The 24,370-nt window shown below is 44.3% G+C and overlaps 1 protein-coding gene across 5 annotated transcripts in view; it reads left to right on the top strand.

Moving 5' to 3' along the window:
• The window catches only part of UBE4B (ubiquitination factor E4B), a 120,580-nt gene extending 98,548 nt beyond the window's left edge, over nt 1-22,032 (top strand). For 3 of the 5 annotated variants that reach the window (XM_060396501.1, XM_060396499.1, XM_060396500.1), the window contains 6 exons: nt 3,466-3,592; nt 5,663-5,807; nt 9,975-10,109; nt 12,987-13,178; nt 19,439-19,613; nt 20,202-22,032. In XM_060396501.1, coding sequence (XP_060252484.1) covers nt 3,466-3,592; nt 5,663-5,807; nt 9,975-10,109; nt 12,987-13,178; nt 19,439-19,613; nt 20,202-20,428 — 1,001 coding nt within the window. In that variant the 3' untranslated portion in view covers nt 20,429-22,032. The remainder of the gene's footprint in view (nt 1-3,465; nt 3,593-5,662; nt 5,808-9,974; nt 10,110-12,986; nt 13,179-19,438; nt 19,614-20,201) is intronic. The other 2 variants (XM_027975655.2, XM_027975654.2) reach the window with 1 other exon arrangement.
• The last annotated feature ends 2,338 nt before the right edge of the window (nt 22,033-24,370 follow it).

The following is a 24,370-nucleotide window of genomic DNA, read 5'->3' as shown; positions in this document are numbered from 1 at the left end:
TAAATATCTCCCTCTTACAAATGAGGAAACTAAAGCTTAGAAGCATCTAGAAGCTCACTGAAGGTCAGCAGCCAGTGAGTGGCAGCGACCTCAGCAGTTGGGCATTAGCGCAGGTGCTCCACCTGTTCCCCGGGGCCCGGCGCCTGGGGAGCCCACAGCGGGCATGGCAGACACTCCCCCACGTGTCCAGCAAATCCACATCAAGTCCTGCTGGTTTAGGTCCTGGCTCCTGAGCACAGCCAGCTCTCAGACATGAATTAGAGCTTGATCTCTAAAACACACTCCTCTTTTACACCCCAGAGAGGGTCTAGCTCAGATAGTGCTTAAGGTCAAATGTTTGTTCCAGAAATAAAACTGAGTTTCAGAATGTGTGTGAGTGTGCTCAGCCGTGTCCAACTCTTTGCAGCCCCCATGGACTGTAGCTCTCCAGACCCTCTGTCCATGGGATTTTCTAGGCAAGACCACTGGAGTGAGTTGCCATTTTCTACTCTAGGGGATCGTCCTGACCCACGGATCAAATCTACATCTCTTACATTGCAGGCACATTCTCTACCAGTGAGCCACCAGGGAAACCCATTTTGAAAAGAAGAATATTTTATTTGTACTAGAGCAAAGGTGGTACTTAAGGACTAGCACTCAAAACGTGGCTACTCAGAACCAGGAAGAACACTGATAACCAAGACAACTTCAAGACCATTCCCTTTCCCAAGCTGATCTGAGTCAGCAAAGACAGTGTTAGCCCAAGTAGACTTAATCACCAGCTCAGCAAATACGCATGGAGCTGCTACTACACGTCAACTCCCGTGTTGCCACTTGGGCCTAGCCATGCGAACGCCAAAACCCCTGTCACTGCCAGTTAGGCATTCTGGTGTGAAAACAGATGTGGAACCAATAAATAAGATACAGAGAGTGGGTGTGAGAGGAGGGCCTGGTGCTACGTTTTTTTTGTGGGGGGGGGGGTACTGCACTACTTGGCATATGGGATCTTAGTCCCCCGACCAGCGATTGAACCCACCGCTTCTGCAATGGAAGCGTAAAGTTTTAACTGCTGGACCGCCAGGGAAGTGTCGCCAGCCTGGTGTTACTTTTAAGAAGCACAGTCAGGTCTTCAAGGAGATGACTTTGGAGTGATATTGAGAACAAAACCAAAGAGGGAACCCTGAGAAGATCTCAGCCACAGTGTGGCAGGCAGTGAGAACAGCACATGGAAAGGCCCTGAGGGCCCTGGCGGCTTACTGAATCAAGAAGGCTTGTGAGCAGGAAGCAGAGATCTAGATCTCTGCAGGCTTTCTAGAAATAGGACTTGGGACAGACAAAAAAGGAGAAATACCATATGATATTCCTTATATGTGGAATATAAAAAGAAATGATACAAATGAACTTACAAAACAGAAGCAGACTCACATACTTAGAAAAAGAACTTATGGTTGCCAGTAGGGAAGGACAAGGGGAAGGGATAGTTTGGGAGTTTGGGATGGGCTTGTACACACTGCTTTATTTAAAATGGATAACCAACAAGCTCCTGCTGTATAGCATAGGGAACTGTGCTCAATGTTATGTGGCAACCTGGATGGGAGGGGAGTTTGGGGGAGAGTAGACATATATATGTAGGGCTGAGTCCCTTTGTTGTACATGTGAAACTGTCACAGTATTGTTAATTGGTTATTTTCCAATACTTTTGGCCACCTGATGCGAAGAGCTAACTCATTGGAAAAGTCCCTGAAGCTGGGGAAATTTGAGGGCAAATGCAGAAGGGGGTGACAGAGGATGAGATGATTGGATGGCATCACTGGCTCAATAGATACGAGTTTAAGCAAACTCCAAGAGATAGTGAAGGACAGGAAAGCCTGGCATGCTACAGTCCCTGAGGTCACAGAGTCGGACCCGACTTTGCTACTGAACAACAATACAAAATAAAAGGTTTAAAGTTTGGGGAAAAAAAGAACTAGGACTAGGAACTGGGGATTATATCTTGGACTGATGCAATTTTGAGGGAACATTAGCAATGAGCTTTTTTTAATGTTGGAAGAGATGTATGAGTCCTAAGTTCACGGTCATTACTTAGTCTGTGCTGTGTTCAGGGTACAGGACAGGTGTTCTGGGCCATTTAGAGCATAGGCGAGGCTCTGTGTCAGCCCCCTGTGTGTTTCTCCCTTAGACTCCGCTAAGTCAGCCCTCCATACTGCAGTTCACACTTCTATACAGTTAATAAAACAGTGCTTAGTTCAGCTTAAAGAAGGTGCTTTTAGATCTTCATACTAAGGTACTATCCTTTTATCTTTAACTTTTTTTAAGTCCCTATTAAGTGTTCATTGGGAAATACAGAAGAGAGCAAAGAGAAAATAAAGCTCTTTGATAATGTCTGTGTTCAGAATCTCTGTTAACATTTTGCTCTGTGTCTTTCCAGTCAGCTTGCATCTCGAGCGTGCGAGTGTGTGTATTTGTTAATATGATTGGTCTCAGACTGTGTATTTTCTTTGCTGGCCTGTGGCTTTATTTGTGTGTGCATGTGTGTGTGTTCAGTCGTGTCTGACTCTTTTTGATCCCATGGACTGTGGTGAAGGAATTTTCCAGGCAAGAAGACTGAAATGGGTTGCCATCCCCTTCTCCAGGGGATCTTCCCAACCCAGGAATTAAACGTGTGTCTGCTGCATTGACAGACAGATTTATATCACAAATACCTTTTTGCATTCTCCCTTGGGCGTTGGATTATTTATATTTTCTTCCATATAAATAGTACTTTAATGAATATCCTGGGAGATCAGTCTCTGAACATGTTGTGTTTTTATTCCCACGTGGGTTTGTAGTGTCTTGCATCTTTTCCTTAAGTCCGTTGTCTTTACCTGGCAGTTTTCCCTCTTTTTAAAATTTGTCATGAGTTCAGGAATTTCTCATGCTTAAGCTATTTGTCTTTTTATAGGAAGTTTGATCTTTGTTCCATTTTAAAAGCTACGGGGATCATGATAACTGGTAAATGAATGATGAGTATATAGAGATACATAGAGATTTACTGTGCTTTTCTCTAGTTTGATACATGTTTTAAAATGTCAGTTATACAAAAATAGTTAAAGTGATAGTCACATTCAATAGATATGTTACCCTTAATAAAATTTAACCCAGTTGTTTTTACCCGCTCAGGGAAGTGTTGTGGAGTTCCTATAAACTAGTAACAGTTGGGAGAGGTATGGTAATTCAGCTCTGGTCATTGGTGATGCTAGCCCAGTGATGCCCGTCGATTTTCCCAGACCAGTTCATTTTGTTACTGTGTCATTGCCCTCCTTCACTGTGAAGGTCTGTCTTTAAAACCACTTATAATTTCTCTTCTGCCTTAGGTATGAGATAGAAACAAAATTGTATCACATCTCTGATTTTGCAGATTCATATTATTAATGTCATAGCACTAATAGCTGCTTTTAGAAAGGTAAGAAAGTCTATATCCTTCAGTCCCTTGTCTTTCTTCTTCAGACGTTGAGCACACCGGCGCCACCAGTGAGTTCTACGACAAGTTCACCATTCGCTATCATATTAGCACCATTTTTAAAAGCCTTTGGCAAAACATAGCTCACCACGGCACCTTTATGGAGGAGTTCAAGTGAGTATTGGGCCCCTAATCTCACCACTTGCCTTCTTGCAAATCAGAGGGCGAACAGCCACTTAAAAGCTTTCCCAGCTGGTTCTTGTAGACTGTTTGGTTAGTCTCCTCTGAGTTTTCCAGATGGTTCTGCTAAATGTGAGCAGGATTATCAAAATTTCTGTCTGCCAGACTTTGCTGAATTTTAGATTTCTCAAGATACTTTGGGCATAGTATACATGGAGACAGAATCTATTCTGAGATGAAGTGTTGTGTTTTTTGGTCTTTCTTGATTACAGTATTACATGAATTTGCAGAATGGCTGAAATGGGATCTTCTAGCAGTCTTTGAATATGTTGAAATCAAGCTTTAGAGTTAGAAGCGTTAGGAGGACTTCGGGTTCAAAAGCAGCTAGTGTGAAGGCTGTCATTTGAAATGATGTTCTTTGTAGGGAGGGCCTAGACCTTGATGAAGTTTGTCTCATTACCAATCTGAAGTTTCAGTGACTGCTTAAACCTGGACATGAGTAATGCCATCTAAGTTACTTAAAGGTGCAGCAGTGGAGTCACAGACACAGAGAGCAGACTTGTGGACACAGTTGGGAAAGGAGAGGGCGGGACAAGTTGCGAGAGCAGCATTGAAATACATCCACTGGCACGTGTAGAATAGATGGGCAGCGGGAATTTGCTACGTTACGCAGCAAGCTCACATCTTTGACGCAGGGAGCTCAAATTGGGTGCTCTGTGACAGCCTCGAGGGAGGGGGATGAGTGGGAGGTGGGAGGGAGGTTCAAGAGGGAGGGCACATGTGTATACCTGTGGCTGATTCATGTTGCTGTATGGCAGAAACCAATACAACATTGTAAAGCAATTATCCTCCAATTAAAAAGAAAAATTTTTAATGTGCTTTAAAAGTAAAAGTAGATGAAAATGTTGATCTCTTGAATTAGTCTTAAGAAGAAATTTTATCCCATCTACTCTGATATTTGCAACTCATATTCAATCCTTGATCAAGCCTAGTTGTCACTTGTTAACTGAATTACCATTTAACAGTGGAAGTATGGCCAGAGGAGTAGCCATTTCTTTGATAGTTTCCTACAAAGAAAGCCCTTTAGGTTAGTTCTTTCTTTCCATGAGCTGCTCTTGTTTTCAGAAGTATATGCCAACAAAAGCTTGCAGTGAGCTTAGGAGACCAGGCGTGCCTACAGCTCAATCTGCATGGTGCTGATTAGGAGTGTTCATTCTGAATTTCCAGTCTCCTGATACTCAGGCCTCTGCCCTTGTTAACAGGTACTTGTCTTCCCAAGGCAAGGCCCTGCTGCCCTCTGATTTCTCAGCAATAGATCCTGAAGAGTAGTTCCTCTTTTCTCTCCTAATCTGACGGGTCCAGAATCTAATAGATGGACCAAGCCATCTCAGCTCACCAGGTTGTCTGTCCATTATAATAGGATTTGCAGGACAGTTCTGAAGATTGGAAGCTTCTGTTTCTATAAAGAACGTTAATATCATACTTTAACTGTATTACAGCTTCCAATTTTTCTTAAGTGTGTCTTTCTTTATAAAAATGATTGATTGTGTCACTAATTCTCTTATCTCTTATATGTGGGTATTTGTGCTTTCCTTATATCTTGGTGAGCTTGAGCATATTTTTTCTAGCCTGGAAGAGTGTTTTCTCTACTTAAAATTATTTAGGGAATGAGCCAGGGTAGTGCTGGTAACCCACTCTCTGGAGCTGGGGGTGCTGGAAGTCAGCACTTGCTGGTTTTCCAGGGTGTAAGTACTTCCACTGATGCCAGAGTTGAAGCTGCCAAGGGAATTTGCTCACAGAATTCTAGAATGTTATTAGCAATGATTCTGAGGAACCATGCCAGGTGGCTCCAGCACATCACTGGAATGAACTTACACAATTAATATAAAAGAATCACAAAATCTAAGGGGAGTTGCGGGGTTCCCAGCATCGAGTTGTGTCAAGGCTGGTGGCTCTGTGCAGCGATGTGGGTAGCACTTGGGTGGAGGCCATTTTTCTCTGGGACCTGCCGCCACATTCGCTGCCAGTAAACGTGTGACTGTGTCCCGTGTAATTGCTTTTCAGTTCTGGGAAGCAGTTTGTCCGCTATATAAACATGCTGATAAACGACACAACGTTCTTGCTCGATGAGAGTCTGGAGTCTCTGAAGCGGATCCACGAAGTGCAGGAGGAGATGAAGAACAAAGAACAGTGGGACCAGCTGCCCCGGGTGAGGACACGGTGCAGGGGCCCAGGCGGAGCCCCGCGCAGACGGCTGCCTCTGCGGGTCTCAAGGCTTACATGCAACTGGCTGGCCAGCACTTGCTATCTCCCTCCTGTGGGCTTTTGGGAAATTCGAGCATGGGTTTTGAGTGGGAGAGACCTTAAGACATGACTTAAAGCCAGACAGTGAGCCGAGAAGTCTTTCAGAATGTATCCTGGAAACTTCCTCTGCCTTTTTAACTGTAAAGGGCTTTTTAGGGAGAAGAGCTTTTGTTGTTTGAATATGTTGATGAATATTTAGGAAAGTAACTAGGGAATAAATCTCTAGAATTCTGTCTGCTAGAAAAGAATTTGATTTGATCTTCTGTAGACAACTGTGTGAACAACCCTGAAGGACTCTGATAGAGTGTTTTTCCTTTCAATAGATCTTGCTTTTTTTACGTTCAGTTATAAATAGAAAAGAGGCTTGTCTTGCCAGGTTCCATGAGAAATGCTTGCTGTGCTGGCGGCCGCCTACTACCGTCTCCTGACATTTATTGCAGTCGTTTAGGTGGTTCTCTGGTCAGTTACTAGGCCCTTGACAGTTATCGGTTGCCTCATATATTGGCTATTTCTGCTCCTGGTCTTGTTAGATTCAAAATCAGAACTGCTTTCCAGAAAGTAGGGAGAGCTACTTTTTCTTGACTGTAAGCAGCATTCTCAAAATGAAAAAGCTACTGAGGTTCTGAAGACGTAGAGACAACACTGTCTTGTGGTGGTTCAGTCGCTCTGTCGTTTCCGACTCTGCGTCCCTATGACTACAGTCCACCATGCCCCTCTGTCCTCAAATGTCGAGTGTTGAAGCACATTAAGGAAGGTTTTCATTCCAAGTATTCTCACAGCTTTGATAAAAATTCTATGTCTTACTCTAGCCAAAGTGCTTCAACTACAGACTTCACCCTTTTGGGGGGCTTCACCCAGAGTCCATGATTTGTGGATTTGTCTGGAGTCCATGCCAACATGCTCCTCAAGCCCCTCTAATTGTATTCGTGAGAGAATGCAGCGGTTGTCGTCTTTTTCCACCCTCTAGATATACTTTGTCCTTCTCATCACTCTCATATTCATTTTTAAACACACCTTAAACTGTCTTGCTCTGGGGCCTCCAAAACCTTCCTCCTCTGCTCTCTGTTTCACACAGGCTGCAGTCAGCCCTGCGCCTGAGCCTCCACAGCCCCAAGTGGCTCTAAGCCATCCTCCGAAGCTTACCAGTCCTTCGACTCCAATCTGGCCCGGTCCCCCAGTCCTTGCTGAATGTGCCAGGGAGACTGATGAGCTCTAGTTGAAAGAGCCCCAGCTTTGGAATCCAGGGCACCTGGGTTTGACCACTGGCACTGCCACTCATTGAGTTCATCGTCTCTGTTTCCTGGCCCGTGAGTCAGAGGTGGTGCCTGCCTTAAGGAAAACTGTGAGGAGAGATGGTGGATGGCAAGGACTGGTTCAGGACCAGCCCGGAGAATGCGCTCAGGATGTGCAGCTTCCCTGGTTTTATTTGCCTTGAGACACTCCTGTCCAAAATGCTGTACTTTCTGCTGTTAGGTATTAAACTCTTACCCATCCTTTGAAAGAGGTCTTGTCCAAATACTCCCTCATAGTGGGCTCCTCATTAGGGGAGCGGCAAAGTCTCACCTTTCTCTCCGCTCCTGTGATGCCCACTTGATGTCGCTCATGATGCCATTGCTGGACCAGCTTACGCTGTCGATGTTGGGATGTGGCTCTGCAGCACATTGTCTTGTCCAAGGCCAGTGCTTATCATAAGAGCTTTTGTTTATGAGGCAACTGAGCACACACTATTGATTTTTTCCTGTGCTAATGGATGGGGAAAGGGCATAAATAATCCCTGACGAATGCTATTTCAGAAATCGGTTCTACTTGGCTTTGAAATCACTTCCTGCCTCCCCTCTCCCTGCCTGCTCCTCCCCAGTGCTCAGACCTCAATTGTCTTCTCTTCTCTTTCCACACACGACTTTCCCTAGGTCGTGTGTTCCTTGGTGAGGGTGCTGGTTGGAGTTTTGACGTAAGAGTAATTCTTAGTCAGGAGAGACTGTTCCGGATGCTGCAGGGCATCTCCAGCTCATGCCCATTTAATGCCAGTGATGTGTCCCTCCTACTTCCAGTTATCAGGCAACCAGAAATACTCCCACACAGTACCTGATGCCCCTAGTTGAAAACAGCTACAGGCCGATCTCATCTATTACAAGGCTTTAACTGTCTGTATTCTAAAGACTCCAAAATGTGCCTCCCAAGCTCGGCTCACTCTTGATTCAGGCTTATATAAGTTGATTCAGGCTTATGTAACCAGCTGTTGACTTGCCTCTGCCCGGGGTCCTAATAGGATCTCCACTTGTGTCCAGAAGTTGTCTTCTGGATCTTCTCTGCCCTGTCTCAGAAAATGAGGACTGCATTCTACTCAGTGCTCTGGCTCAGCACCTGTGGAATCTTCTTCGATTCCTCTTGCTGTCTCAGCAAATGCCACTAGGCTCTATCTCAAAATATATTCATTGCCTGACCTCTTTCCTCTTCCTCTAGACCACTACCGTCTCTTACCTGGAGAAGACTCCCCTGTGGCCTCTCAGCCCTCACCCTTGCTGATGCCCACTCCAGAAGGATGGTGTTAAAATCTCAGTTGGCTTCTTTTTTTCCCCCTTTAGCCGTGCCTCGCGGCGTGTGTAAATCTTAGTTCCCCGACCAGGAACCAGACCTGTGCCTCCTGGATTTAAGTGCAGAGTCTCCACCACTGGACCACCGGGGACGCCCTCGGTCAACTTCGCATCGCCGCTCTGCTCAGAGCCCTTCCAGGCTTCCCGAGTTCTCCCTGAGCATGCACTATCGGCCCTACCCTTGTCCCTTCACTCCTCTTCCCAGGCTACGCCTGCCTCCTTGCTTCTCCCCCAACCAGCAGGGCCTTTGCACCTCCACCTGGAGTGCTTTTACCCTGGATTTTTGCTGACTCATTTCCTTTAGCTACCTTCTTAAATGTCACCTCCTCAGAGAGGCCTTCCCTGACTACCTTTTCCAGAGTAGCACCCTGACCCCAGCACATTCTTCCTCCTTGCTATCCTGCTTTATTTTTCTTAATCATTATCAGACATATTAGGCATCTGTTTGGGCGAGTGTCTGTTTATTGCTTGTCTCTCTAACTGGAATCTAAGCTCCATGAGGTAGGGAGCCTTCTTGGTCGTATTCTGTGCTCCATCCCCTAACAGAGGCCTGGCCTGTGATTGATAAATGAGCAAGAGAGCCAGACACACACTAAGGTGGTTCTCACTCTGCTGCTCCTCCAATCCCCCTGCTTTACCTTTTTGGTCCTGTCCAGAGGGCCCTGGGCAGGTCATGCAACAATGATGCAGGTTCTCCTGCAGGCACTTTCCCAGGGTGTACAGGTGTGGCTCCATCAGCTGTTGCAGCTATTTTCCCTCCCCCAACACAAAGTGAACTGGCCTCTGAGCAACTGTAAGAATATAAACCCATCCTGATATTTCTATGTTTTATTCTTGCAGAGCCTTCTCTGCTCCATCTTACTTTACCCATGAGTCAAATCCACCTTGTTATCTCATGTTCCAGCCTCTTGTCAGAGTAGGAGGAGGAGGATGGAGCCTGAGGCAAGCACGCTGACAGTGGCAAAGGTTGACAGCCCAACCGGTGTGGAAAGACATGGTTCAAAAGCTTAGCCATCTCCAGGCCCTTGGTGTCATGGCAAAACCTACAGACTTCAGTGTCAGAACCTAACAGATCTCATGTTTTCAAAATAATGGTGACTAAGTGAAGGTTGTTATTAAGGACAATGCATGTCCTTTATTAGGCCCCAGTGTGTATCAAGTACAACATCACTTATTTCATCCTGCATAGAGGTTGATGGCAACTTCTTTTTGTCATTGAGAAAACTGAGTCTTGTGTACATTAAATCATGTGCCAGGGTCGCCTTCTTCAAAGTCCTAAGAATGTCTGATGCAAAAGGAATAAACGTCAGTAATCTGGAACATTTGCCGTACAGGTGGTTCTATGATTCTCCAAGTCTGTTGGCTGTGTAACACACTTCCCTAGTAATGAGCTGACTGTGTTTTTCCCTTGCACTTGGAGCTTGGTGAGCTGGTGACTAGTACTGAGATGTGTCTGGCATCTGTTCACTGTTCCCCAGGATCAGCAGCAGGCTCGCCAGTCCCAGCTCGCTCAGGACGAGCGCGTTTCACGCTCCTATCTTGCCCTGGCGACGGAGACGGTGGACATGTTCCATATCCTCACCAAGCAGGTCCAGAAGCCGTTCCTGAGACCCGTGAGTAGAACCTTCGGCGTATTTGTTTTGTCTGTTGGATTCAACATTCAGAGCCTATCAACTTAGAACTAAATATAATCGTCATTGAAATTCTGGGTGTTTTAGCATCACAGTCACAGATCAGTTAGATTCTGTCACTGAGTTTGTTCCCAGTTGTGCTGATTGAAACGCCCAGCACTCTACTGACACACTGAAGTCTGCAGGCGGTCGCTTCTAATTCACTTTCTGCTGAGACAGCACATTGGATTATTAATGTTGAAGCTGTGACATATTTTTATCCTTATTGGTTCCTGTGTTTTATTTATAAAAAAAGTATAAAGTGACATCAATTGGAAATTAGCGTTTATTAAGTAGAAATAATTGACAGTGTGTAAGATCTTTGGTTCTCTTCAGTGTAGCTTTGTTACATTCAAGAAGTCAAAGTTGGATGCACAGCACAGCATGTGGGATCTTAGATCCCCAGGGAACAAACCCATGCCCCCTGGCATGGAAACACAGCCTCAGCCACTGGACCTCAGGAAAGTCCCCTCCCTGTTTACGCTTACCTTCAGGATTATCACCACACTCTGGCCTGGGAGCAGCTCACGAGATGGGCCCCCTCCCCTGTCCGCTTTCCATTTCATGTCTTTTCATAAATAGATGTCAGCACAGGAGCAGCAGAACATGAAGCAAACAGTGCATCATTAAAAGCATAAGAACATGGCAACTCATTTAGACAAGGTACTTCAGACACTTGCTTCCCTTAAAGCCTTGCAAATGGAGTTTCTATAAACTTTTTCTGTAAAGGCCAGACAGTGAATAGTTTATATGTTGTGGGCCACACAGTCTGTCTCAGCTACTAACTCTACTGTTGCTGTGTTCCAATGACTGCCTCAACTGAGGCATCAGGCCAGATTTGTCTTACAGCCCGGAATTTGCCAGTCCCTGCTCTAAGTCATGTTGTATTTTATGTTCAGGTGCTCCAAAGGCAGGGCCATGTGATTGTTCAGAGGGTTGGAAACTGTAAAAATTATTCGAGGGACTTCCCCGGTGGTCTGGTGGCCAAGATTCCGAGCTCCTGATGCAGAGAGACCGGTCAGGGAACTGGATCCCCCATGCCTGAACTAAGAGTTCACATGCCTCAACGAATATCGAAGATCCCTTGTGCCACAGCTAAGACCCCACACACCCAAACAGACAAATAAATAAAAAGAAATATTTAAAGATATCATTTGAGACTAAATTATCATAAAGCCTTCTGTTAGCTCCAAATTCTTCATTTTTAAAGGAAATTATTGAAAACTAAGTCTAATATTTTCATGTCAATTAAAATTAATTTTTTTCAAGATCTGCTCACTGGTCGGAGCTGTCCACACACAGAGGTCATGGTCTCTGCCCCCAGTCTTTGCCTCTGCCTGCCATCATCTTTCTTTTTCCTTTGCTATACTCTTTTCACCTTCTTGGCTGGTCAACACAAAACTCTCCCACTTCAGAAAGAAAAATGACCAGTTATATTCTATTCTTAATCACTCTTTTATCTCACAGTTTGTTAATAATTAAATATAGAATACGGTGGGGGAAGGAGGCGCAAGAGGAAGAGGATGTATGTATATGTATAGCTGATTCATGTTGTACAGCAGAAACTGACACAGCATTGTAAAGCAATTATCCTCCAATTAAAATTTTTTTTAATAATTTAAAAGTTATGGCACCCCACTCCAGTACTCTTGCCTGGAAAATCCCATGGACGGAGGAGCCTGGTAGGCTGCAGTCCATGGGATCACTAAGAGTCGGACACGACTGAGCAACTTTACTTTCCCTTTTCACTTTCATGCATTGGAGAAGGAAATAGCAACCCACTCCAGTGTCCTTGTCTGGAGAATCCCTGGGACGGGGGAGCCTGGTGGGCTACCATCTATGGGGTCACACACAGTCGGACACGACTGAAGCGACTTAGCAGTAGCATCAAGACATAAAATATTTGGAAATTGTGGATCAAAAATGATAGTGTTTGTAGAATAATAGCATGGATATATTCATCTTAACCCAAGGGATGACATTCCATCATACTTCAGTAGAGAATAGTAGATTAAAGAATATATATTTATCAAACAAAAAATACAGAGTACTTTTCTTTATGCAAGAGTAGGTCCTTTAAAAGCCAAGTTTAAGTTGAATTTGTATAGATCCCGTCATTAAATTTAATGAAAACCTTGTTCCTTAAAGAGAAGCCTTCAAGACTCATGGCCACTGTTTAATACTCTCAAAGTGAGATTTTCCCCTCTCAGGTTTCCTTAAAGCAGTGCATGCCCACTTACAGTAGTGCTGTATCATCTAGTGGGGTTATAGCAGGTTACTTCATACTTATCTTCTAGTTGTTTCATTTGTTTTGTTTCACCAGCTTGATTTTAAAACTATTCAAGACAGATTTTATCTTCTCTTTTATATTTCTCTGCTCTTTGCATCTGATAAATGGGAATGGTGCATATTGTCTAAACTGCCAGGAACATTTGAAATTTATAAAAAGATAATACCTAAAATGATGGCTGAAAGAGCAGACACAAACTTTTGTGACTTGTTTCTCAGCAAATTCAAAGTGATTGTTTTTATAATTGAAAACATGAATTTAAAGAAAAGGTTGCTTTTTTTGGTGTTTATAAATATTTCATCAGGCTGCAGCATTCTATTAAGCATTAGAATTGTTGGCTTAGAAATGGAGAGTAAAGAGAAGGCTGAATGGAATGTCCTTCTTCAGCTTATATGATGTAGCACAGATAAGGGATTCTTTGAATGCCTATCCTGCCAATTCCTGGCCCTGAAGTTGCTGAAAGGGGAGTGTTTGGTCCTCCTTATTTGGCTTGACAGCTTGACTTGTCCCATTATCCTGTGATTCCCTAGGAACTTGGACCCCGATTGGCCGCGATGCTGAACTTCAATCTTCAGCAACTCTGTGGCCCGAAGTGCCGTGACCTGAAAGTTGAAAACCCCGAGAAATATGGCTTTGAACCAAAGAAGCTGTTGGACCAACTGACCGATATTTACTTGCAGCTGGACTGTGCCCGGTTCGCTAAAGCCATCGCTGACGACCAGGTCGGTGCCTGGGGGGTGGGCGACTTGAGTTTGCTTCCTTGTGGATGTTCTGGCAGACTCTGTGCACATCCCTCTGTTTCTGGATTTTCCCCACTGGAAATCAAGGAAGGGGACACTTAGCAAAATGTAGCTTTGAAAGTTTTTAGGATGTAAACAAATAACAGCCACAGCGGCAAGGGAAACTTGTCTGGTGTAAATGGAGATGAACGGGTTATTTTGCTTTGGATGTAAAGAGCGGATTTGGCTCTCAGATCCGTTTCCAGTTGAGTTTGCAACCCGTCATGTTAAGGGCCTTGCTTGACAAATCTCTTAAGCTCAAAAGAAACCCTGTTTTCTCAGGGAGTCTCTTTAGCTTCAGTGCTGCTGTTAATTCTGTGGTTCCAGGTTTCAGACCTTGTTTGTTGTTTTTACATCCTTCCCTCCCTTATTCCTTGGGTCCTCGTGATCACATCCATTTTGTGGTTTTCATTTCCACAGCTTCCAATTTAGTCCCAGCAACCCCAGTCCAGCCTTGATTTTTAATTTTTCAGAATCCCCTACAGGGCTTCTCGCTCCACATCCCTCTGTCCTGCAGCACCTTCAGCACCTTAGTAACTAATGGTTATTAACCACATGTCAGGGTTTAACCACCTTTCATGTTTTCACTTGTGACTCTCACAAAATCCTGCGATACAGGTTCCCTTGGATTCCTCGTGCCCTCGGAGGCACACAGAGGTTAGAGAGCCACACGGTTAGCATGGGGCAGAGACAGGGCTCCTCCCCAGTGTCTGCCCTGAGTCCCTGTCCTCAACTTCTCTGCTCTCTGCTTAAAATGCCCCAACGTTCCGTGTTCGTTTCCATCTTTCCATCTTTGTTCACATTGTTTTTCCAGATATTACTCACCTCTCAGGGTAACTGTCACTAGGAATTCCAGAAGGTTTGTTGTTGTTTATTTATTTATTTACTGGCTGCCCTGCATGGCATGTGGGATCTTAGTTCCCTAACCAGGGATCGATCCTGCATCTCCTACATCCCTGCAATGGAAAAAAAATACATATGTCTAAAGCAATTTTTCCGGAAAAAAGTAGTGGTAAAGGAACAGGTTAGGTGTTTGCAGTTATTTTGAGGAGTTGCTAAAATGATTCTCCCGTCTGCGACTGTATAATACTGCGTATATTGAGAAATAGAAGATAAATGGTAGTCTTAGGAGGGACAGGAAATGGAAACGCTCACCATGTGAGCTCAGGGCATCTGCCTTGGGCAGCAGGCCGACTAGAACGGGGCCTCACAGCCCAGCCAGACGTCAGGTGTGAGAAGTCCCCAGGGACTCTGCCACTCTTACAGTCAGGGACTCCAAAGGGTCATTAGCCTGCTCCCTCTTCTCCTGGTAGGTTTTACTGTGGCCGCCACAACACAAGAAATTAATTTAACACAAAGTTTGCAGTGTGGATGAATGCAGCATACCCCGTGAGACAGTGAAAACCAAAGGGGTGCCTCCTACTGCCTTCCTGGTTGACCAGTAAACCATCCACACTCCCTGGTAACACCTGTGGATTGTGGTGGTGGCCGGTGGTGGCACTCAGGTCTGCTTGAACGTCTCAGTAGCCCTGTTCTTCCAGACCCTTGACACAACCACACAAGTGCTGGTGACACCATGGAGAGAAGAACGCTTTTTAAGTGGGTTTTTTGCTGCGTTGTACAGTATGATGTTTGTCTTGATTTTTGGACACTTTCCATTTATGTTGGCTGTAAGCCAATGACCTGCCAACTGGATTGTGGAAGAGAGTCTGAGTGGCAGGGAGGGGCAGAAGGATGGGAGACGGGAAGGCTCCAGGGAGGTGGTAGCACTTTGTTGTCTGCTTTGGGGGCAGTGCTGTTGATTTGCTCTGCTTCCGTCTGGTGTGTCTTATTTTCCTGGGAAGACAAAAGGAAGAAGAAAGTGGCTGCCGAGCAAGAAAAGAAGCAGAGAGCCTTCCACGTATGAGAGCGGGTGGAAGACAGGTGCCCAGGACAGGTGACAGGAGACACCAGTACAAGGAGCCGTGAGCTTTACACTCATGTCTGAGCAGAGCGCCCCTGGCCAGGGTGGGAGGAAGCGGGGGCAGCTGTGCCCAGAGTCTGGAGAGCCTAGAAGAGAGGTCCTAGCCTGACGTGGGAGCTGTGTCCGGGGCTGCATCTCCCTGTGCTTTCCGGACAGACGGATGGCAATCCGACGCTCCTGGAGCACTGTCTGTTAACACCATGCTTCGTGAAAAAATAATGACAGTGAAGAGCCCACCTGAAATCTCACTTCTCCCATGCACCTTTTTTTAATTGAGGTGAAAGTCACATAACACAAAATGAACCATGTTGAAGTGTACAATCCAGTGGCATTTATTATATTCACAGTGTTGGACAACCCTCCCCTCTCTAGTTACAGAACATTCTATCACTCCCGCAAGGAAGTCTTGTATCCATTCAGTAGCCACTATCCCATCTCACCCCAGCCCCTAGCAACCACTAAACTGCTTTCTGTCTTTATTTTACCTATTTTTATATTTGTCTATTTGCCTATTCTGGATATTTCATACAAGTGGAATGATACAATGTATATAACTTTTTGTGTCTGGCTTCATGTAGCATGTTTTCAAGGTTCGTCTGTGTTATACATGTATCAGTACCTAGTTCCTTTTTTTTTTTTTTTTAACATTTATTTATTTTTGGCTTTGAGCTGTCTTCACTGCCACACACGGGCTTTTCACTAGTTGTGGAGAGCAGGGGCTACTCTCTCGTTGCAGTACACAGGCTTCTCATTTCAGTGGCTTCTGTTGCTGCGGAACATAGTGACACGTGGACTTAACGTGTTGCAGCACATGGTCTGTTGAGCGCAGGCTCGTTGGTTGCGACACATGGGGCTTAGTTGCCCTGTGGCTAAGGGATCCTGCTGGCCCAGAGATTGAACCCATGTCTCCTGGTGGCTCAGACTGTGAAGAATTGGCCTACAATGTAGGAGACCAGGGTTTGATCCCTTGGTCGGGAAGATCCCCCGAAGAAGGAGATGTCTGCCCACTCCGGTGTTCTGGCCTGGAGAATTCCATGGACAAAGGAGCCTGGTGGGCTACAGTTGATGGGGCTGCAAAGCAGTCAGACAGAGTATTTGTGTGAATGCCTATTTTCAATTCTTTGGGACATACTTAGGAGTAGAATTTCTGAGTCATATGGTAATTCTGTGTTTAACAGTCGCACAAGCCCACGAGAAGTGTACGAGCGTTCTAATTTCTCCACATCCTCACCAACACTTGCTATTTTCTGGTGTTTTTTTGTTTTGTTTTGTTTTTAATAGACACCCTAGTGGGAGTGAAGTGCTATTTCAATGTAGTTTTGATTTGCATTTCCCTAATGACAAGTGCTTCCTGGCCATTTGTGTATCTTTTTTGGAGAACTCTATATTCAAGTCCTTCATCCATTTTTTTTTTTTCCTCCTTAGCTGCACCAAGTGGCTTGTGAGATCTTAGTTCATCAATCAGGGATTGAACCCAGGCCCTGGGTAGTGAAAGCATGGAGTCCTAAACACTTGACCACCAGGAAATTCCCCTTTATCCATTTTTGAAATTGGATCCTTCCTATTTTGTTCTTTATATATCCTGCGTGAGTTCTTTAATACTTTCTGGATACTAGACCTACATCAGATACATGACTTACAGATATTTTTATATCTAATTTTGTATTCATTCTGTACGATCCTTGAGGTCAAGGACAACATCTTTGCTCCCTCTCCATCTCATCCACGCTGAACTTGAAGCAGCAGCTCAGTAATCTATATTTGTTTGATTAATTGATGCTGCTGCTCTTTGACACTGAATGCCATATCCCCTTATCTTAAGTGCCCTTTGATTTCTGATAATGTTTATCCACTGCTATAGCTTAGAAGTTGACTCAACAGCAGGCACAAGTCAGTCAGTTAAAAACTCAATCATCTTTTTTGGGAGGGTGCCGCGTGGCATGTGGGATCATAGTTCCCCGACCAGGGATTACACCCATATCCCCTACATTGGGAGCACAGAATGTTTAATCACTGTACTGCCAGGAAAATCCAAAATTTCTTTCAAGAAATAGAGTGGGTGATGTTTTCAAGAACACCAGATGGACTGAGGCACTCAAGGTGAATCATCACAGTAGTGTGGACAGCAGCAGCCACCCTGTGCGTTTTTGCCCTTTCAGCATCTGACTGTGAGCTTCTGGCCGTTGATTTCCCTGTGACGTGAAAATCACTCAGTCGTGTTCGACTGTTTGCGACCCCATGGACTGTACAGTCCATGGAGTTCTCCACGCCACAATACTGGAGTGGGTAGCTGTTCCCTTCTCCAGCAGATCCTCCCAACCCAGAAATCAAACTGCAGTCTCCCGCATTGCAGGCAGATTCTTTACTAATTGAGCTATCAAGGAAGCCGTAGGGGATGGGGATGGTGGCTTACCTGGCTCGTAGTAAGTAGATACCAAATAAAGTATCTGTTGAACTAAAGCTAGTGGCTCAGAGGTTAAAGCGTCTGCCTCCAATGCGGGAGACCTGGGTCAGGAAGATCCCCTGGAGAAGGAAATGACAATCCACTCCAGTATTCTTGCCTGGAGAATCCCGTGGACGGAGAAGCCTAGTAGGTTACAGTCCATGGGGTCGCAAAGAGTCAGACACGACTGAGCGACTTCACTTTCACCTTCAAAGTAGTAATTTAGTTTCAGAAAACTATAACTATTATTGCTGTTGCTACTGCTAAGTCGCTTCAGTCGTGTCCAACTCTATGCGACCCCATAGACGGCAGCTCACCAGGCTCCCCTGTCCCTGGGATTCTCCAGGCAAGAACACTGGAATGGATTGCCATTTCCTTCTCCAGTGCATGAAAGTGAAAAGTGAAAGTGAAGTCGTTCAGTCGTGTCCGACTCTTAGCAACCCCATGGACTGCAGCCTACCAGGCTCCTCTGTCCATGGGATTTTCCAGGCAAGAGTACTAGAGTAGGGTGCCACTGCCTTCTCCCACTGTTATTGCTAGGCCCAGGCAAAAAGAAAAACACTTGGTCCTTTGATCTTTTCCCACATGGACTGAATAAGGGACATCGGTGTGTATGGAGAGAGAAAGTGAGCATGTGCACTTAATTTAGAAACTGAAGTTTAAAAAAGGATAGAAGGAAGACTGAGGGCTTTGAATCCAGCATTCTGAGAAAACGCAAGTACTAAGATGAATTCATCCCACAGATGTATTTTCTTTTGAATCCTCGTTTAGAAATCACAGGTCACTGATTTAATCATTCCCCGCCTATCTTTGTATCACTAAAGTCGCACGTGGCCAGTGTTTTTGCCTAAAAGCCAAATAATGATATACTTTGCTCTTTTGAAATGGCAGTGATTGATATAAATTAGGTACCTGTAGGGTAGATGTTACTACCAGCATTTTACACCCAAAGAGACTGCGGCTAAGGAGAATTAGAGCCTTGCCTAAAACCACACAGTGGGTAGATGGTGAAGCCAGGTTTGAAGCCCAGGGTCACCTGGATCTGTGGTGGGGCTTGCCCTGCAGGTCATCCCTCCCACTCTCACAGGCATAATCCCTGTCTGCTCCCTTCCGCAGAGCCTCTGACATTTAATAGCATTAAACTAAAAGATCTTAAAGAGCCATCAAAGAATGGGAGAAAGCTCCTGTTGATTATGATCTCTGTTTGGGTTGTTTTCACCATGTTTACTTTAGGGAAAAGAACTGAACTGTCTACCTCCCCTTGCAGGGTATTGGGTCTCTGTGTGCTGTGCATAGTCCTTCAGTCATGTCCAGCTCTTTGCGACCCATGAACTGTAGCCTGCCAGGCTCCTCTGTCCATGGGGATTCTTCAGGCAAGAACACTGGAGTGGGTTGCCATGCCTTCCTCCAGGGGATCTTCCCAGCCCAGGGATCAAGCCGAGGTCTCCCACATTGCAGGCGGATTCTTTACCATCTGAGTGCCTTACGGCGACTGAACTAGACTAGATTTCCTTTTCTTTTTAATATTAAAATTTTAAGAGAAATGCATGTTTGCTGTAAAAGTAATTAGTTCCTCTGATTTGCCTCAGTCCTAAAGCCCCTTCCAGAAGTAATGACCTTGTACAGTTTGGTTTGGATTACCCCAGGCTTTATGTATTTATAGCCATGTCAAAGTATATTTATATATGCTTATAATTTTAGGGCTTTTTTAGAAAACAGAGCCTACTTTGGATATTTTCTGCAGGTTTCTTTTTTCCATTTATATTTACGTCTCACGTTGTCTTTCCTCGTTTGCAGAGATCCTACAGCAAAGAGTTGTTTGAAGAAGTTATTTCAAAAATGCGGAAGGCGGGAATTAAATCCACCATAGCGATAGAGAAGTTCAAGCTTCTGGCCGAGAAAGTAGAGGAGATTGTGGCTAAGAACGCACGTGCAGAAATTGACTACAGTGATGCCCCAGACGAGTTCAGAGGTGAGTAGAGCCACTTTCTTATACCAAATTCTTTGATTTAACGTGAAACCTGTAACATTAGAAGATGTTCTGTGCTCTCCTTGCTTTTTGAGACTTTTGGTCTGAAATTGAAATTACCGTTGCCTAATTTTAGTTCATATTATAAATGACAAGGGGAAAAAATCCTTAGCCTTATTTCAAACCAGGTAACAGCCCTGGAAATTCTAAGGTCAGCCTTGCCTTTGCAGGCAGGGATTCGTATGTTCGAATAATTGTGAGGAATACAAGGAGGAAGGGTTAATTCTAGCCTGCCACCTTCGCTGCTTGCTGCTGTGTCTGTCTTACTGTCTTTTTTTCTCTAATCTTTCCTCCCAGTAGCTGACAAAAGGGTACTTTCCCCTCTGCAAAAGGCCAAGTATGTGCTTTTATCTAATGCTGATTTCCTTCTAAACTTGGGGACCTGGTCTGGGCCATTTGGTTGCTGCTCTATTTTTCACTGATAGGAGGGACTTTGTTTTGTATACTTTATAGGAGGGACTTTGTTTTGTATTCTTTTTCAGTTTTAGGTGCTATTGTTTGATTAGAATTCGCTTTGCTTTGTCTCTGTAGACCCTCTGATGGACACCCTGATGACTGACCCCGTGCGACTGCCCTCTGGCACCATCATGGACCGCTCCATCATCCTGCGGCACTTGCTGAACTCCCCCACGGACCCCTTCAACCGACAGACGCTGACAGAGAGCATGCTGGAACCAGGTAGAAGAGGGCAGAGCTTGAACCACAATGCCTACACCTGTCCCGAGCAGTGGGGCCAAAAATCCTGTATCAGAGAGTAACCAAAAGGGGGAAATTTAGCAAATCCAAACACTCCATGGTTTCTGACACCTTGTAATGGAAAAGACACAAAACATTCTTTTCTCTTTTTCACTATAGAATTCCAGTCTTTACTGTTCATGTCCTCTTCGTCAGTCTTCAGTTCCATGAGGGTATAAATGCCCTTTCTTTATCCTGAACTGCAGGCATCATCTCTCAAGAAAAGCCCATCCAGGGCATTAATTCTTTCCTTTTCTTTTCTCAGTGCCAGAACTGAAAGAACAGATTCACGCCTGGATGAGAGAGAAACAGAACAGTGATCACTAAACCACCTGCCTGCCCACCTTCTGCTGGAAACAGCCAGGGCCAGCGAGGCAAACCAGAGCGATGGTGCACATGCTGTTCGAACATTGGAGGCAAAATACACCATGAGCCCACCCAGAGCGACCAAACAGTGGAGACCTGAAAGGACGTGAACAAGAGGAGGAGCCCAATTCCTGTACATATATTTAAGTGACAAACGTGGTCAGAAGCTTGAAGGACACACTTGATGATTGCTTGTGTAGTAGAGCACGTCCTTCATATGTCACAATTCGGGGCTTTTGCAGCAGAAGTCTTTTAGTGATTGATGACGAATGGGTCTGGGCAGCATCCCTTTCATCTTTTTTTTCCCCCCCACTAAATCCAGTATCCGTTGATTTTGATTGTGATTAGAGAACCTTGGACATTTTGCTGCTAAAGAATCTCCCCTCTCCTACCCTCTTCCTGATCCTACTTGCACTGCTGTGGATTTTTTTTTTTAAGTGAAGCAAAAACAAAAATAAACTCCTTTCCTTGGCCCTCCAAACATATATTCTGTGAGATAACTGTGCCTGCAACAAGTGTTAATCCCGGGATCGTATTTTTATATCATATTCACGTATTTGTTTTTTTAATTGGTGTTAGATGACATGATTAATAAAAGAGGCAAGATATTTTCAGAATTTGAATTTTAGTTTTTATTTTTTTTTCTTTTGAAATGTCCCTTAATTTTTTTTTTCTAATTATTCTAAACAAAATGAAGAGTATCTTATTGCTCTGGTCCTTGTAGTAAGCCCACTATCAGGAATCTGAGGAACAGCTGCAGCAGAGGAAGCATTTAAGTGTATCAGGATTTCATGTCTTATGGTTTGGGTGTTGGGGCGTTGGGTTTTTCTTTTAATGCTCTGTGACATTTCTAAATCTCTACAGTTATTCTATGAGGGTAAATAAATTCCTCAACCCTTGAGTCTCTGAGTTCAAGGCAGGGTTGTTTGTATGGATGTGTCCTGTGGGGCTTGGCCTTACCAAAGCAAAAAAGGGTGCGAGAAATGTGGAAGTATGTCTGCTTGTAAAACACACACACAGACACACACACGCACATAAACATAAAAGACTTTTTGTATTATTGCTCCCCATTTACCATACTTGAATTCTTGAATTTCCTTTGGGGTAAAAGAGAATTTTGAAACCATAAAGTGTTTTGAAAAAATGAATTCTACAAAACATACTTTCTTTTCCTTTTCCTTTTTCTCCCCCTGCCACTCCACAGACAATGTCCTCTGTTCAATTCCTAACGCAAACTACAATAAATGGTGATACACATTCAGAAGGCGTCTTCTTTGAGTCTCTTCTTTTTGTGGAAAACAAAGGGGTGGGTGAAGAGCAAGAGCCAAATGTGTTCACATGTGGTGCATGATCTTTACCAGAGCCAGTTGCTATTTTTAAAAGAAACCTCTCCAGTGCGTCAGTCTTGGGGCTCCAGTTGGTTCTCGTGCCACTGTTTGCTTGTTCAAGCGGGTTGTTCGAGCAGGTTGACTTTGCAGTGTTCAGTCTCTTTGGTTCTCAGGTGATTACTCTATTGCAAATATCTTTTCACTGACCTTTAAAATTTTTCTCCTGTGCTAACCATCTCATGAACATTATCTTAGGTACTACAGTTGATAAAACTTTGCCTAACAGCTTGTGAAATAAGAGAACACGTTTCTGCAAAATTTGCTGTGTGCCGAGCTCTGCCAAAGCCTATATGTTGATGGTTTCATTTTCTAAGATGATACCCTCATCTTTGTTTTTTTCCAGCAGATCAAAGTGAGGGGTGTGGAGGGGTTAGGTCATTTGCCAAATGTCACCTGTTCAGTTAGGAGAAGAGCAGTTGTCCTGGCTCCAAAGTCCTTGCCGCCCACACCCCCCGCCTCCCCCGCCCACTGCCACTTTTAATGTTATCCTGTTTGTCTATCCTTGGACAGCTATGACAAACCTAGACAGTGTATTTAAAAGCAGAGACATAACTTTGCCAACAAAGGTCTGTATAATCAAAGGTGTGGTTTTTCCAGTAGTCATGTATGATGTGAGAGTTGGATCATAAAGAAGGCTGAATGCCAAAGAATTGATGCTTTTGAACTGTACTGAAGAAGATTCATGAGAGTTCCTTGGACAATACGAAGATCAAACCAGTCAATCCTAAAGGAAATCAACCCAGAATATTCACTGGAAGGACTGATGCTGAAGCTGAAGCTCCAGTACTTCGGCTACCTGATGTGAGGAGCCGACTCATTAGAAAAGACCCTAATGTTGGGAAAGATTAAAGGCAGGAGGAGAAGGAAGTGACAGAGGACCAGATGGTTGGATGTCATAACCAACTGAATGAACATGAATTTGAGCAAACTGGGAGTTAGTGAAGGATGGGGAAGCCTGGTGTGCTACAGTCCATAGGGTCACAAAGATTCGGACACGACTGAGTGACTGAACAACAATGTCCTTACAACAACAACAGTTCTATCTTGTGAAATGGCTTCTCATATCCCTCTGATGATATTAGTGGTGGCTTTTGGAATTTTGTATTACTGTGTAGTTTCTCTTCCAAGTTCCTTTGGCTTTTGTTTTTCTGTTTTTCGTTTGTTTTTTAATATTTATTTGGCTGTGCCAGGTCTTAGTTGTAGCATGTGAGATCTAGTTCCCTGAGCAGGGATCAAACCCAGACCTCCTGCTTTGGGAGGGTACAGTCTTAGCCACCGCATCACCAGGGAATTCTCCCTTTGGCCTTTGTTTAATCTTTTTTATGTTACAGGATTTCCTCAAACACATAATGCTATTTATCTATCTGTATTAATAGAGTGGACTGAGAATCTGGGTTAACTTTTTGTATGCCAATTGGTAGAACTTCTTCAATAATAGTGCTCACGTTTCTTAAGCTTTGCTGGGGATTGCAGCATAAATCATCCCCTTCTGTGTTTTCCTTACTTTGGGGTTAGGTTTCATCTTCCTTTGGTTGTTAAAGTTGTTCATCACTTCTTTTATTTTGGCCGTGCCCTGTGGAGCATGTGGGATCTTAGTTTTCTGACCAAGGGTTTAACCCATGCCCCGGCAATGGAAACGTGGAGTCTTAACCGCTGGACAACCAGTCCTTGTAGCCACGATTCTACCACTTTTGGACTAAATAAACTTTTTCTAAAAAATAGATTCACATTAACAATTTCAGACAACATATATAAAAGAAAGCCAAAACCACCCATAATCCCACCATATAGATGATTCTGTTTATATTTTTTAACCAAGTTTGTATACGCTTATGCCTATACAACTATGATGCATATTGACATCTGTGTCAGTTTTATTTCTCCATCTCGTGAATGTGTGCTATTGTCTTCTCCCCATCCAGATGATAAACTCCTGAGAGGTGCAGGTTCTGTCGTGTTACTTGCGTGCCCCACTCCTTCCCATGAATGTAATACAGTGCTGCTTTACCCATTCAGATGTATTCATCATTTTGAAAATTCAGAATTCGGAGGTTTCAGGGAGCTTCTCTTGGATACAGCATGTCTCCTGCCTCTACTGTCTCTAGAAGGAAGATGTTTGGGATTTCTGTCTTTAGCGTAAGGGTTGCTGTTTTATAGAAACTTGGGATTGCCTGCATTCTGTTCATTATAGATATTAAACTACAAAATATT

Source organism: Ovis aries, chromosome 12, assembly GCF_016772045.2.
Source record: "Ovis aries strain OAR_USU_Benz2616 breed Rambouillet chromosome 12, ARS-UI_Ramb_v3.0, whole genome shotgun sequence".
Taxonomy (NCBI): domain Eukaryota; kingdom Metazoa; phylum Chordata; class Mammalia; order Artiodactyla; family Bovidae; genus Ovis; species Ovis aries.
Note: the sequence above shows the minus strand (reverse complement) of the source record. Positions and strands in the feature narration are given on the sequence as shown.